Below are 16015 nucleotides of genomic sequence, written 5' to 3' on the forward strand. Positions count from 1 at the left end.
AAGCTATAGATTTATAGACGACAGTTGAGATAAATATCAGAAAATGAATTAGAAAACAAATAAGAGAAGACAAAATGTTCATCTTTATACCATCTGGAAATGACAAACATAATAAATGATCAACAGTTTCGTTGGGTTTTTGCAAAAGCTATTCTAAAATCCTAACATGTCTCCAAAGGGATTAAAAGGTAAATTTTTAATATGAGAGTTTGCACTTGAAAACCATGAGCCCCTTTCGAATTTGTAATTATCCCAACAGTTTACTGATGCATGATAATACATAGATAACAAAGCGTTAATGGATTTGTGCTCATTAAAAACTGTTGCTGTTTAAAAGCTTTCAGAGCAAAACCAGGGGAAATGATTAATATGTGGGTGGATTGTGGCAAGTTCCTGCCTTTACTGATGCTGGTGAGGTTTTGATGTGTTATTAGAGAAGGTTTAAAGGGTTCGCTGCAATAAGGTGCAATTGCGGTTGGAATTTGTTTTCTCTCTCACTCTTACAACGATCATTTGCACATGAACTCAAAAAAACAAAGAAAAACACGTCTCAGAGAATATCCTGAGTGAAGATTATCCATCACATGACAGCTGCTGGATGTCTGGTTACTTGAAACTACAAAACACTGTCGTTTTAATACGCTATCAACTACGTAAGTCACGTTATTTTCTGTAATTAAACTAAGAAAGATTGCAGTGCTTTCCGGCAAATCCTCCTCCACTCTGCAGCATAACTGATGCGTTTATTTGAAAACCCTCAAAATAACTTCCGACCAGCTTACATACGAGCTTATATCAGATACGATTCAAGACTTTTGTGCTTTCCTCACACCTTGTTTAAATTGGAATGTGTGTGAGACAGTTGTACATGTAATGCAGCCTGAACACTTTCCAGCCCACTCAATAAATGAGTCCTAAGGCCACAGGCTTGTTCAGCTCTAAACATCTGCTCTGTACTCATCTCCTACAGCCATCATTCATCACCAGTTACTCATCACCTGCACGCTTATTCATGCTTCATTAAGAAGATCTCCCGTTATACACTGTATTTTTAATCTCACAAAGACTTTCTGCAGTACTGTGCTATAACTGCAAATGTCTACACAAACCCATAATAAAGAAGATACATTTATAGCAGTGAGACATTAAGTGAGTCAAATCAGTCAGATTCTCTAATAAGCCTTTAATGTGCCATTGAACTTGCCTCCACCCTTTTTAAAGCTCTTCACAGGTTTTAGAAACTCTCAGCTATAATAACCTACTTTACTCTCATTACATTACACATCACATTACAGCTTAAAACTCAAATCAAACAAATTGGATATTGTTTATGTAATCCACCAGCTTTATCCTTCTCTCCTCACTCGCTATACTGACTCGGTCATGCAGGTTTCTCCTTTATAACATCAGAAGGCTCCAGCCTGTTCTGTCCACAGAGGCCACTCAGGTGCTTGTCCCTTGTCATCTTGAGACTGGACTACTGCACTTCGTTCCTGACAGGTCTGCCCCTGCGTGCCTACTGACCCTTGCAACTGATTCAGAATGCAGCTGCATGTCTTCGTTTCAACCTTCCAATGTTCTTCCACATGATTCTGGATAAAGAAGTCTGCTAAATACAGTAAAAATTCTGTTTTTTTTTTGAATAGTTACTGCTCTAAAATGATCCATTGATGAAGAATTGCTATTAATAAACATATAGCTAAACATATAGCTAAACCAGTTCCGTGTTCTCGCTATACACCAATCAGGCATAACATTATGAGCACTGACAGGTGAGGTGAATAAGACTGATCATCTCCTCATCATGGCACCTGTTAGTGGGTGGGATATATTAGGCAGCAGGTGAACATTTGTCCTCAAAGTTGATGTGTTAGAAGCAGGAAAAAGGGGCAAGCGTAAGGATTTGAGTGACTTTGACAAGGGCCAAATTGTGATGGCTAGACCACTGGATCAGAGCATCTCCAAAACTGCAGCTCTTGTGGGGTGTTCCCGGTCTGCAGTGGTCAGTATCTATCAAAAGTGGTCCAAGGAAGGAACAGTGGTGAACCGGTGACAGGGTCATGGGCAGTCAAGGCTCACTGATGCACATGGGGAGTGAAGGCTGGCCTGTGTGATCCTTTCTGATAGAAAGGTGTCAGAATACACAGTGCAGGATGGGTCAGGGCTGTTTTGGCAGCTAAAGGGGGACCAACCACATAATGTTATGCCTTATCAGTGTATGTGTTTCTGAGTTTGCTGGATTGGCTGGTTGACATGATTCTGGATTTGTCTGCTCTTCAGAGCTGTAGAGAACATGTCTGTAACCTCAACCTAAGCTTAGATCCAAGCCTGAGCAAGGTGCAATCTGACTATACATCCAGTCTTACCAAATATTACGTTACAGTTACAATTACAATAAACATTACCTCAGCACTAAGGTAAAGTTAAAGAGAAGCTGAATAGTATTATTATTATAGTATTATTAAACTGTAAACATGCCTTTTTTTAGAGCCTGCAAAAATTTGCTCAGAAAAACAACCAAACGCAAAAAAAAGCACATCCTGGTTGCACTTTTGTAAATGAATATCTTTCTTTGTTCTCTTGTTTTGAAGTGTCAATGATTTCTGCATCCAAATGGTGCCCAGTGTGTTGGGATTTTCGCAAATGGTCTTTGTGGACAGCCTGAATTCAATGACCTTAATGAAGACAATCTGGAATATTACCCTGACCAAAAGGATGGTGCTGTAGATGCATCAATCATAGCTCAAAGAACTTTAGGTTTCTGCTTTCTACGATTATGTAAAGATATCTAAATATAGAACATGTAAATGTATCAACATGAATCCAGTTCTCACTTGTGTTAAAAAGGCCATTCCTTAAGAAGCATGCAAATGAACAGGGTTCAACACTAGGCTTAATTTATGTTTCGGAAAAAGACACAAACATGGAGGATCCAAATGCACTGACTATATGCACAGAACACAGAGACAGATACTGTCAGGTGTCTAATATTTCTTTAAGTATTAATTTGACAAGATTTACACCACCATGCTCTCAGCCTTTGCATGTTGTCAGTACAGTGCTTTAATGAATATTTACACAGCTTTAGTTGAAGCGCTGTCAGAGATACAGTGGGGGAAAAATCATTATTGATTGACTGTCGTAATTATACCTTATATGTAGATGATATTGATGTTATTGAAGAAATCTTCACTGTGGATTATTTGCATTTATGCTTGCCTGTAATTTATACCGAGTCCTTGTTATTTGTCCGATTTTCACCTAGATTTTAAAAAGAAAGAAAAATAATAGCATGTCTTCGTCCTCTGAAAAAACAATAGCAGGTAATCTGGGTTAATTTGAGTTATATATTACTTCCTGATTGTAGTATATACATTTGGAAACCATTTTTAACTGCTGAATGAAATATTTAATGCAGTCAGAATGACTGGCATGTGAAAACCCACCCACACAAACACAGTAACCTGAAGTAACAAGGAGACATTTTAAAACTGTACGCTGTTCATGGTATAATATATTTCTGTAAACTTAGGAGGATTATGAATGAGGTGTGTATGTGTGTGGGGGTGGGAAAGCTAGTGAATACTAACAGTGCAGTATAGTTGAAGAATTTGCTAGAGTCTGATGCCATTATATGGGTGCTATAATTATCATACATCTAGAAACAGGAAGTTTGTGTATTGACATCACATTGATCTTGTAGTAGCATCCATGAGAAAGGCTAGACAATATAGATATGTTGGTTTCTGGCTGCTTATAAACCAATCAAACATAACATTATGACCACCTGCCTAATATTGTGTTGGTCCATCTTTTTGCTACCAAAACAGCCCTGACCTGTCACTGTGTATTCTGACACCTTTCTATCAGAACCAGCATTAACTTTTTCAGCATTTTGAGCAACAGTAGGTCATCTGTTGGATCGCTGGGTCATCACTGTTCCTTCCTTGGAGCACCTTTGATAGATACTGACCACTGCAGACCGGGAACACCCCAAAAGAGCTGCAGTTTTGGAGATATACTGATCCAGTCATCTAGCCATCACAATTTGGCGCTTGTCAAACTCCTTCAAATTTTTACCCTTGCCCATTTTTCCTGCTCCTAACACATCAACTTTGAGGAGAAAACGTTCACTTGCTGCCTAATATATCCCACCCACTAACAGGTGCCATGATGAGGAGGTAATCAGTGTTATTCACTTCACCAGTCAGTGCTCATAATGTTATGGCTGGTCGGTGTATATGATGGAACTAAATAAATTAGTACATTTTGTCTCTCCCCATTGTCGTACATCTCTCTTTTTCCGGGTGTGTGTGCTATGTGCGAGAGAGAGAGAGAAAGAGAGAGAGAGAGACACACACACACACACACACCTCTACACGCTCCTGCCTGAAGACATCATTATCCCTCACTGTTCACTGAGCAGTGTGTATGTGTGCACTAGGACGATAGAGAGACCTCTTTACTCCACACACACAGGACAGATGGCCGGTTTAAGGAGTGCAGTGCTTCTCCACGTCCTGCTCTTCGTCTTGGCGGGATGCTGCGGTGTCCAGGGCGCTGTGCGGAGCGGAAAAGAGCCGGACAATACCGGCGGCAATTTCCTGGAAGACGAGCAATGGCTGTCTACTATCTCCCAGTACAGCCGCAAGATAAAGCACTGGAACCGCTTCAGAGACGTGAGCTCGCATCTTTTTCTTTCTTTCTTTCTTTCTTTTATTTTTTTTTATACGAGTTTCATTTATCACATGCGTTAGGACAAAACAAATAGACTTCACTGTAATATCCCTGTAATGTTCATAAGGAATAATGATGTGTGTGTGTCTTATTTGGTAAGTCAGCCTCTAAATTCATCCGTTATCTATCTATCTATCTATCTATCTATCTATATATATATATATATATATATATATATATATATATATATATATATATATGTTTTTTTCTCACGTGAAATCGGATTTTAGTTCGGTTATTTCGCAATCAAATTTATTTTGTTTATAAATTTCACGCGCTGGCGTATTTATTAGACAGGGGCATGTTTGCATATCTAAGCGTGCGCGTGCGCTATTTCTCTCAGGTGAGTTACTCGAAACTGCCTGGTACACAATTTCATTTGTGTCTCTCTCACTCGAAAACATTGACCTGTCCCTCAAACCTACCGCCGTTTTTGGGGTTAAAAAAGTGGTCTGAGAGGTTATATTTCAAGACCTTACTGGATCACCTGCCAATAAAGCGGTGAAATTAGTCGATTGTCGCCACGCCCGAGTCGCAAACAGACGCTCGGCTTGTTTTGATAAACAATTCTACCCCCAAAACCGCATACTACTCTACTACATAGTAAGCACTAACAGTACTGACCCCTGACCGTACCTGTGTCCACACCTGCACACTTACGCACTAAACAGTACATCACAAAACACCATACTTTGTTTATTTGGTCTGGCATCATAAATTGACCTTTCCTAACAACATCTTAAACAAAACACACACACACACACAGGAAATATTGTGTCATTTATTATTGAGAAATGTTTTTCAAGAGTCATTGAACGTTCCACATCCAGGATATATTCAGTGCGTAATTTTATTTATTATTGTAACCTAATTACATATCCGTCATCAGTCTAGATGACCATGAAGATTGTTGTTTGTCGTTGTCTTGCAGATAGGTTAAATGGTCTATTATGATTAATGGATTATTATTATATCATCGTTAAACCACGGTCTTACCTCGAGGTCACCTTATAGGATCCTACACCATGGCCTACTTGTGTAGAACGTAATTAGATCCTGTTAGAAAACCATAAAACATGCCTAGAGTCAGTCACAGGTCATCTGTTAATCCCCTTTTCCCTTTTCATCATCATATTAACTACTGTGGAAAATAGAAATGCCATAACTAATGATTTGAAATAATTACAAAAAGGCCACTAGAAGAATCTGTAATGGAGTTTTCAGTATTAGAGTATTGCGCTCACAAATGAGTACCCTGTGTGTCGGAGTAAATTCAACCTCATTAGAGATTAAAATATAGCAAGTTAGTAGCTGCAGATTGATTGGTGGTTGTGGTAACTAATCATATTGTGAGCGTGGCATGATTGAAATTGAACCAGCGCCGGCTTTGCTAGGCCAGCGGGGATGAGCAGTATTGCTTCACACATACAACATCTTCCTTCAAATGGGGTCCTTGATTAGTGTCTGTATGCCTTAATCAATATGTATTGATTTGCCACATACCTCAGCCTACACTGAGAAAGAGTGCTCCAATGCAGGAAGGATAAGGACACATATGACTGCATACACACGCCTCACTCCTTCATGGAGACAATCTTTTCTTCCCCAAAATCACATTGTTTGAAAAGGCGGGAGAAAAATGTCAGCTGAAGACTAGGCTGCTCCCCCAGGAGCTGCCGTCCGCTTGAGTTAGAGCCAGAAAGACACATATTGGTTTATTTATTTCGTGTGAGATTCTCCTTTGATGAGACAGCAGGATGCCTAGAGCAGGAGCAGGAGTAGGACAGGTGACAGGTGAAGGGAGAGACACAAGGAGTCAAGCTGTGGGGGAAGCAGGTGCTGTACATTAGCAATCTCTGGCTGGAACATAAACATTATTTTCATAGGTTGCTGCAATTACTGCAGATTAACGTAATTGTGTTTATTCCAACGCAATATCTAACATGTGAAGGATGTAGGATGTAGGCATCGGCATAATTATTTAACCTACTGTCACAGTTTGATATTTGATTATTCTACTCTTCAAAAACGATGACTAAAAATTATTCCTCAGACTGAAAGTTCGGTCCATCATCAAGGTTTTTCATCCTTGAGTTCTTGTCTGGTGAGCAAAATGATAAGATAAGAACAGATTCAGTTCAGCATTCATTTGTCCAAATTAAGGATCCTTTGACCTGAGAAGCCAAGTGCATCGGAACTCACGATGCAAATTCCCTGCCTGTCCTCCTGAATTCCAGAAGATATTTTGAACTTATGACTGACCTCTTTATATGTTATGCTTTATACAAAAAAATGCCATTTGAATTAGCATTCATGAGATCCCAGGTGACAGGTAAAGGGGAAGTGATGCGCATGAGGGAGCAGCTGCAGTGAGTCATGGGTCGCAGCTCCAGTCAAGCTACTGGAGTGAGTTTTAATTTATTGAGTGGACCGGCGAGAAAAAAAATGGATTGACGGCTACACTGGTGAAGGATGAATTACGCTGTCATGTTGCTGTAGGACCTTTTCATCTCTTCATCTCCTGTGACAGTACACTGTTTGCCATTTGATCTAGATAAAAGCATCGCCCAGGCAATATGGGATGTGATATATCAATAGCACAATATATTCGATTCATGATCCGCATGCAGGGTTGTGCATATCGTCAGGTGTCAGTGATTTTTATAAGCCAATTCCTACTCACTTAAGCAAGATTCTATTTCTTGTTTGTTTTCTCCTCCCTTGTATTCCACAATTTTAAAAAAATATATATTTTATAATGTGACTCTAGAGCTGCAATACCATGGTGTAAGGCAAGGCACTGCCTCAATCACGTTATTGCTTCTTTTCTTTCCCTTTCTTTCTATAAATGCTCAGATTCATGAGAACACAATTGACCTCTGCGATCAGTTCTGAGAAAAGGCTGTAGTTGAAAAATGCATTTTATATTTGAACGCAATTTAAAAGGAGACAGTTTATTTGGACTATATAGCGAGGCTGCAGTAAAATGATCAGTGAAAACTGCACAATAGGTTCAATATTTCATAACGCAGACCTTTGTACTTTGGATCTTTATGCATTTCCATAACATCAGCTATTGAAAGTCAGAATAAAATGGATAAGCTAGCGCAAACTCCAATAAATCTTAATACCGTGCAAGACTTGTGTATCTGACTTCTAGTATCTAGGTGGGACATTTTTTATTTATTTTTTTAACAATGCATGTGAAATGGGAAGTAACAATAATTTAAGGTTCTCATTTTCCAGAATATACCACAGTAAGTCTAGGACTGTGACCTTGAATTAGAAATTCTAGATGTGTAAAAATGGATTCACAATGGATTATATTCAAAATGCCCCGGATGACTGAAAACCTTCTACAGACACATCTATGATTCAGCAGCTCCATACTAAAGGTTGTCTTGTTGTTTGACTTTATGTGAGAGCTGAGCGGATAAAGGAAGTGGTATGAAAGGTCCACAGGGGTAAATTCGCTGCTTTTGTGTAGTCTTTGTGAGCAGGTATATCTACATTGCCTACCCTGTAGCAGCCAATGAACTGATTAGATGGAGGAGAGGAGTTGTTGACACACTGGACATGTGTGTCTGTGTCCTTTACGCACTGATGGGACTCATTTACCCAGCTGCCCCCCACCCACTGCAACACCTGCTGATATATTAGTCAGCATTTATTAACCACGCCTGGCACCGACACAGACTTATAAATCTTCAGGACCAAACATCGATCTAATGGTTTCAAATTTCCATCCCGTTTGAATGTTTTACTTTTCTCAACTCCCAGTTCTGAGCTCTTTTTTTGAAGTCGGGAGTGATTGCTGTGACCCTTGTGGGAAGCGTGTTTATTGGATCAGACGAGCTGTGTAACTGCTTCTTGTTTGTCTGCTGTGATTCTTTCAGCACAGAAAAAGCGAACAGAATGTAATCCTTCTGCTGGTTTGAGATATGCTTTCATTCGAGTAGCATGTGAAAACACAAATCCCACAGCATACACACACACAAAAAAAATAGGACGGCAAATATTAACTCTTTATCCAAATAAAGTGAACTATTTTAAGTCTTCCAGCACGTAGACATTTTTAAATGACAGATGTTATTTTTATTAGATGTAAATGACTCCACATAGGCAGCTTATTCTCTCCTAGAAATGATATAATAAACATTTATCACGCAGAATTACAAACGTGAATCTCATTCATATAGGCGTATTTTTATGGACGAACACCTTTACGATGCATTGCGCGATAGCGTAGCTTTATTAAAATAAACTGCAGCGCTTCTCTGTTGATTTCATCATCCTCACATGCATTTAGCTAATGTTCTTGTGAAAACTGTTACATGCAAAATACTTCAGTCAACAATCATAAACTGTGAAAAACATATTCATTTGCATATAAATGTAATTACCCCTCGCTGGGCCGCACAGCAGAAAACGTAGCCAAGCATTTCAACGATAATTAACTTGGATTTAATTTCAGAGAATATGTGAGGATTGATCAGGAATGACTTGTGCATAGACTCTTGTGACACTGATGCAGTCTGTTCCTAGTCCGGGAATCATTTTTCACTAATCAAAGGTTTTGGATGTCATTTATTCCTCTGAGCTCTCAGTCCTTCACTTTAGTTTAATGGAAACAGAAGCAGTATGATAACGCATGAAAACATTTCAAATTACCAGAGACTGAATATCAGATGCGGCAAGACATATGAGCGATAAAGTGGATCATTTTGCTGTTTTTGTGTGCAGCGTAATATCAGTTTTCATTTTGTTTTTATACCGTAATAGTACTGTATATCGTATCATATCTGTATAAAAAGACACTGAATACTGAATTTATCCCTTGTTAGGAAATTTGTGTATTTAATGTTGCCATTAGATTGTAGATCAGCCTAAATAAAAACGTGGTAAAGAAACACAATAGGTTTTTTACCTTCAGATTTATGGATTAAATAAACAAATAAGAAATCAAGTTGCTGCACAGTAAGCAGATGTAAGATTTAAGAATTTTCGAGTGATTCTCAGAGATTTCTCAGAGTTTTAGTGGTTACATAAATCAGTCATAAGTGACGTAATAGGTTTTAAAGTAGAAATGATCAAACTGACATGTTTGGAATGGAGATGAATGAAATGGAATTTGGAGATGAAACAATATATATGAAACAAAATCTATCTATCTATCTATCTATCTATCTATCTATCTATCTATCTATCTATCTGTCTGTCTGTCTGTCTGTCTGTCTGTCTGTCTGTCTATCTATCTATCTATCTATCTATCTATCTATCTATCTATCTATCTATCTATCTATTTATTTATCATTTATGTGTATAGAAATTTTATTATTTTATTCAAATATAACTGATATTAATAATATGAATCCCACTTTAAAAATAAAATACTGAAATGGAACAATTAGTGGGGATAGTATCAGAGGAATTGGGGCAAGGACTGAACTGTAAGTACTGTTTCACCTGACATGCTTTTCACACTGCTTAACAGAGCAAACAGTCACAGCACATTTACACCACATCACACCAACAGAGTAGTAAAAACTATAGTGTTGTTGCTGTTGTTGTTGTTGTTGTCATGCATTACGGTTTAATCTGCATATAACCCCATCGTTTTCCCATTTATCTTAATTCGGTCATAACACATTAACATTGATCTTCAGTAATTGCAGCAAACCGCAAAAATATATTTGTCTTTACTGTAATTTATAGCCATATTATGATTGTAAATCAGACTGATTGGCTTGAATTGCTTTGCTCGTATATATTCAGTACAATAATTCTGTCGCATTCCATAATCAGGTACAGTGCCAAAGGCAATAGAGGCACAAGTTTGATTAAAGCAGACTATTCCTTACAGGAATAACCCTGTAACTCCTTCAATATGCACCAGCTTGTATATTAAACATGTACTAAACTACTGCATATAAAATAATAATAATAAAAATTAGTATGGAGGCACGGTGACTTGAAGGTTAGCATGTCTCCCTCACACCTCCATGGTTGGGGGCTGATTCCTGCCTCTCCCATGTATGTGTAGATGTTGCATGTTTTCCCTGTGCCTCCAGTTTCCTCCCTCAGTCAAAGACATACATTGTAGGCTGCTTGGCATATGTAAATTGTCTGTAGTGTGTGTGATTGTGCCCTGTGATATACTGGTATCCTGTCCAGGGTGTATCTCCAGATTCCCAGAGAACATATATATATATATGTATATCCTCTGGACCATTTATCCTACTGGGTCTCTGGGAACCTATGATCTGTATGTGTGTGTGTGTGTGTATGTGTGTGTGTGTGTGTGTGTGGTAATCTATAATGTATGTCTTTCACCTTGAAATGTGGCTACAGTGTTCCTTTACAAAAAGATTTACGGTAAATCAAGGCAAAAAATTCACTGAGATTATCTGTTTAAGGCATTTAAAGCACAAGTTTAAAGCTGTTTAAAGCATTTAAGGCACAAGTGACAGCCTGGTACCCGATTTAATGAGATTCTCTATACTGAAAGTATTCAGATGATACTACAATATTTGACAAGTTGATGATCGCGTTTAATTCTGTGTTTAACAGATTTTTTTTTTAGCAGGTCTGTCCTCTTTAGCCTCTTCTAAGCAGTCTAAGAGACTAAGCATTGTCCAGAACCATTAAAGTTCTCAGATTATGTAATGAAATGATGTTTGTCCTTGTCCTGTCTTTTCTCTAATGCTCTAAACATCACAAAAAACTTCACTGACCAGTTCATCCAGACTCATGAAATCATTTCATTTGCTTCGATAAATCTCTTGACCTTTTTAAACATAAAAACCTGCACATTTAATTAACAGAAATGTCTGAGTATAACCATCCCTTACAAATGGCCTACATTTTCCCACACTCTTCATTAGGAGGAGAGACACAGGGGACACTGCCATTTGGCTCATGGGCATCATTTGCCTCTTCTGCCTCTAAATTGGCTGTCCTTCTTTATAATGTGTGTCAGTTAGTGAGGAAAGGCAGTTCAGAGTCACATTGGACACTTTCAGGCTTTCTGAGTTGTGTTGAATTGTGATTTTTTTTGGTACACAGCTTACTGTAATGCTTATTGGCTGTAAGTAGGTATGAGTTGTTTGTGGTGGAAGCCAGTGGCTATTATATGTGATCTGCTGTGACCTGGTACATTATTATCCACAAGAGAAGCATATTTCTGAGGTTATTCACTCTCATAACAATGCAGCTCATTTATTTGCTGTACCTTCCATGCCTAATAAATCTTTAGGAAAATTGTTTCGCTAGCTATGGTAAAGGCATTAGAGCATGCGTCACAAAAAAAGCTAGAAGGATTGCAATCAAAGTACCTTGTTTTTTTTAAATAATCAGTCAAATTTGGCGTATGAAGCTTTATACAGAAACACTCACTGTCCACTTTATTAGGAACACCTGTACGCCGGTTTATTTATGCAGCTTTAGAATTGTTGGTGCCAGACAGGATGGTTGGATGATTTTAAGAACTGTTGATCTCCTGGGATTTTAACATACAACAGTCTCTAGAGTTTTCACAGAATGTTGTGGGGGAAAAAAAGAACAAGCCCGAAACACCTTGTTGATGAGAGATATCAGAGGAGAATGACAAGGTCTGAACTGACAGGAAGTCTATAGTACCTCAACACACTGGTGAGCAGAAACATCGTATAACACACAACACATCAAACCTTAAGGTGGATGAGCTACAGCATCAGAGGACCATATCAGGTTCCGCTCCTGCAGTAACTAAACAAGATCTGAGACCATCTGTCTCTTCCCATAAAAGCTTGTTTTGGGTATTCGCTGTGAATGTTGGTATTTTTTTTTTTTTACTATAGTTTGCAAACTATATGGATTTTTTGATGTTCAATCCATTTATGCATTCAGAATGTACTTTTTTTTAATATAAATGATAATAAGTGAGCACTTTATAGAAGAGGTGTTCATGCGTTATTAATCACTAAACAGACTTTTCCAGACTTGATCCAGCCCACTTGACACTGGAGGAAGTGTACAGAGTGTACTGTACAGTGATGCACACACTCAATTGATCAGGCTGTCACATAAAAAATGTCAATAAAGCAAAAACTACGATCAGTCGCTGCTCGATGGATTTCTGCTGAATGTGTAATCAGAGAAGAGGCACAGTGTTTCCCACAGAACACTGTCAAAGTCATACTGTTATACGGAATAGTCATTAAAAGGTTGGTGGTATAGTAGAAGTACAAATAAAAAAGTGGCAGAGATAATGATGGTGGTAGTTATAATTGATCAAATCTTTAAATGCCTTTGCCTACACACGCTGATATAAAGCAAACTTTAATAGAACGAAAGGTCATGGGAATATCATCTGTGTAGGGTTTATTTAGCTGGAAGTCAGCTTTCTCTGGTTTTATTAGCTGCTTAAATGTCAAACCGAGTAAAGCTGTGAATCCGTGACAGAATGTACATTAGTCATAGTCAGCTGCAGAAGTCTTGGCACCCTCCCTGAACATCATAACAATTTGCTGTTGTTTTGGATTTTTCTTGCGGGATGCCAGTAACATGTGCATCTGTAAATTAACTATCGCTATTAAATAATCTTTCTTACTGAAAAAGTTTCTACGAGACATTTGCTGGTAGAGAAAGAAGAGTGGGATAGTGCAAATTGTTTCTCCAGGATTTTGGAGTGAAAAATTGGAATCATCCGGTGTAGTTCATTTTACATGATAATTTCTTCAGATCCTGGTAATAGGATCATTATTCTTTTCTTCTTTCTGTCTTGATCTAGGTAGGTTAGTATCGGTCTTTTGATTCGCAGCCCAGAGGAAGTATATATTCTGAGATCCTGCAGATCTGGGTAATATATCATACATTAACATAGAACCTGTCACGTAGCCTACTGTTCAGATTCTCCTACATCTCAATCCTAGGAGGAATGAGTCAGATAAATACTTTGCTCATTTGCAAATGTACATTGTAGCATTGGGAAGAAATAGTAGTGACCTCGAAACGTTGTAAAATAATGTCATTTTCCCTGTTTTTTTTTGGCAACACACACTGACAACACGAAGAGAATAGATGGTTGTGGCCAAGGAAGTAAAGAGGCTAGAGGAAACTGGCAAGGGTGAAGAAAACCCACTGGACTCTCGCTCAGTACAAGCACTAATATATAACGTAGATATAACACAGCACACACTTCTTGCAGTAAAAGAAAGGCAAGGAGTATCATAATAACATGCAGATGTGGGAGCTCACGGTTATGCTAATGAGTCTCAAAAGCAGCCACTTCACATAATATACTGTAGTACATGGAGTGGGAATCTTTATTCACCTCAAAAATTCATTCAGTTTTAATCCATGGTGCTCACAGGTGCATAGTGATTCATAAAGCATGTTCAATATTGGTTTGTATTTCATTTATTTCAAGATATTTTCAGTTATTTTTCCCTCTAAGAGCATAGAATGACTTTGAAGATGAACTTACGTTGAACATCATCTCAGGTCAGTTTTCCACACTTGGATTAGATCTTAAAAACAAAAGAGCACGAGCTTCTGTTCTGGCCATGATGTGCAATGTTATATTAATAGGAAATCCAACATATATTTAGAAATCCAACATGGAAGTAGAAGAAATATAACATTTTGTACTCGAACTTTACGTTTAAAGTTACGACAGAGCCGATGGCATTAACAGTGGTATAAAGATGTAAGTTGAAGCTGTCCTTAGTTAGAAATGAAGCGAGAGCTAAATTTTACCGGCACCACTAGCAGAAGGTAGTTAAATTGCATTGTGGGAAATGAGGGAAACTGAAAGTAGCAGACTTGTCGATGAAAAATTCTAGACTAAAAAAAGTCAAGTTCATTAAAAAGATTAGCACACACATCGTTCAGGGAGGACTTTTCTCTATCCACACGACGAATATTGAACTGCTCATTTCTTCCAATGGGGATCGAGTTCCCGCTTGCTGAAATTGAATATGCAGCACACAGAGTTGGTTATATAGCGCATGATGTTCACATATTAATGAGTACTGCTGTGCTGTGGGAGGCTTTGGGATGTGAGTTATCAATGCACACGCTCTCTCGCCTCATCACAGTGCTTAATTCTTAATGAAGCATCTGCTAAGCACACCTGGCCTTTTCAGCTCCTCCATGCTGCTCTGCTGTCTGCTGCATGCCAACTGCAGGGTATAAATAATTTTGGAAGGGACACCACTGAGTGTCCTGATGCATTTGCTCCTTAGGAAGTACCGTGTCTACTGCTACGTGCTCTTGCCAAGGGCAATATGGCTGTCGCACCTCAGGCTCCTCAGGCATTTGCTATCTGATGAGGGGAAAGGCTGCTTCCTTTATGCTGATGTCCCTGTACTTAGAGAACGAAGCATGATGGTGTCTGCAGCGTGAGTCTCAGAGAGCCTACCCGTACTGTCGCATCAGCACACTTACCCTATCACATCTGGGTTTTGATGTTTAATTAATGCGTATAATTTCAAGTTAAATGTCACATCCTGACAATATTTAGTAGAATGAGTTAAATTCCCCATTGTGTGTGTGTGTGAGAGTGAGTGTGTCTTTGTGAGCATAAAGAGGAGAGAGCTTGTTAATTTGCCCGAGTGATCCTACTGAAATGACTTTAATCAGCAGTATTGCATGCTGTGAGTGACCGGAATGATGACTTTTCCTTTCAGCTGAAAATAAAGCATCATATTCCTAGTATCTCCTCTGTGAGAGATCAAACTGTGACTGGATATAGAGCTGCAGATGTCCAAACATCCTTCCAAACAGCTGGTTCTTAAGGAGGTTCTCTGATCTGTGGTGATTTCTTTAGTGACAGAGAACAGTACCAATTATAAAAAAAATACTAATTATAATTCATTTTTGCTGCTATGTTCGGTAATTCTCTGAACGGGTGCCAATAATTAGGGAATTGACTGCATAACATTGGTTTTCCTGGCTTGACAAGAGGATGCTATTTGCAAAATGCTCATTTTTGCTTTATTAATAAAACTCATTAAACATTCACCTGATCATTTCCACATCATTTCCACCGATTCCAGTTAGTCAACACTTCATTGTTATTTTCAGATCCTTTATTGTATTCTTCTTGTCTTGATTGCTGGTGTGTTATGAGAAGGCTCTGTTACCTGTGATGTAGTATCGTGTGTATGGCTCAGATCTGAGGATTCCGAGACGTCTTATTGCAAATCCTCTCGTGTCAGATTGGCTTCCCGATAGCAGGAATAATTTACAGCCTTCCTTCATGAAGCTCACTGAGATATTATCTCTGTATAACAAC

The 16015-nt window shown here is 38.5% G+C and overlaps 1 protein-coding gene across 1 annotated transcript in view; it reads left to right on the forward strand.

Moving 5' to 3' along the window:
• Positions 1-4333: 4333 nt before the first annotated feature.
• Positions 4334-16015, forward strand: part of LOC131363683 (testican-2-like) — a 40539-nt gene continuing 28857 nt past the window's right edge. Inside the window, exon 1 of the mRNA XM_058406438.1 lies at positions 4334-4679. Coding sequence (XP_058262421.1) covers positions 4485-4679 — 195 coding nt within the window. The 5' untranslated portion in view covers positions 4334-4484. The remainder of the gene's footprint in view (positions 4680-16015) is intronic.

The sequence above is a fragment of the Hemibagrus wyckioides genome, linkage group LG13, assembly GCF_019097595.1.
Source record: "Hemibagrus wyckioides isolate EC202008001 linkage group LG13, SWU_Hwy_1.0, whole genome shotgun sequence".
Classification (NCBI taxonomy): Eukaryota; Metazoa; Chordata; class Actinopteri; order Siluriformes; family Bagridae; genus Hemibagrus; species Hemibagrus wyckioides.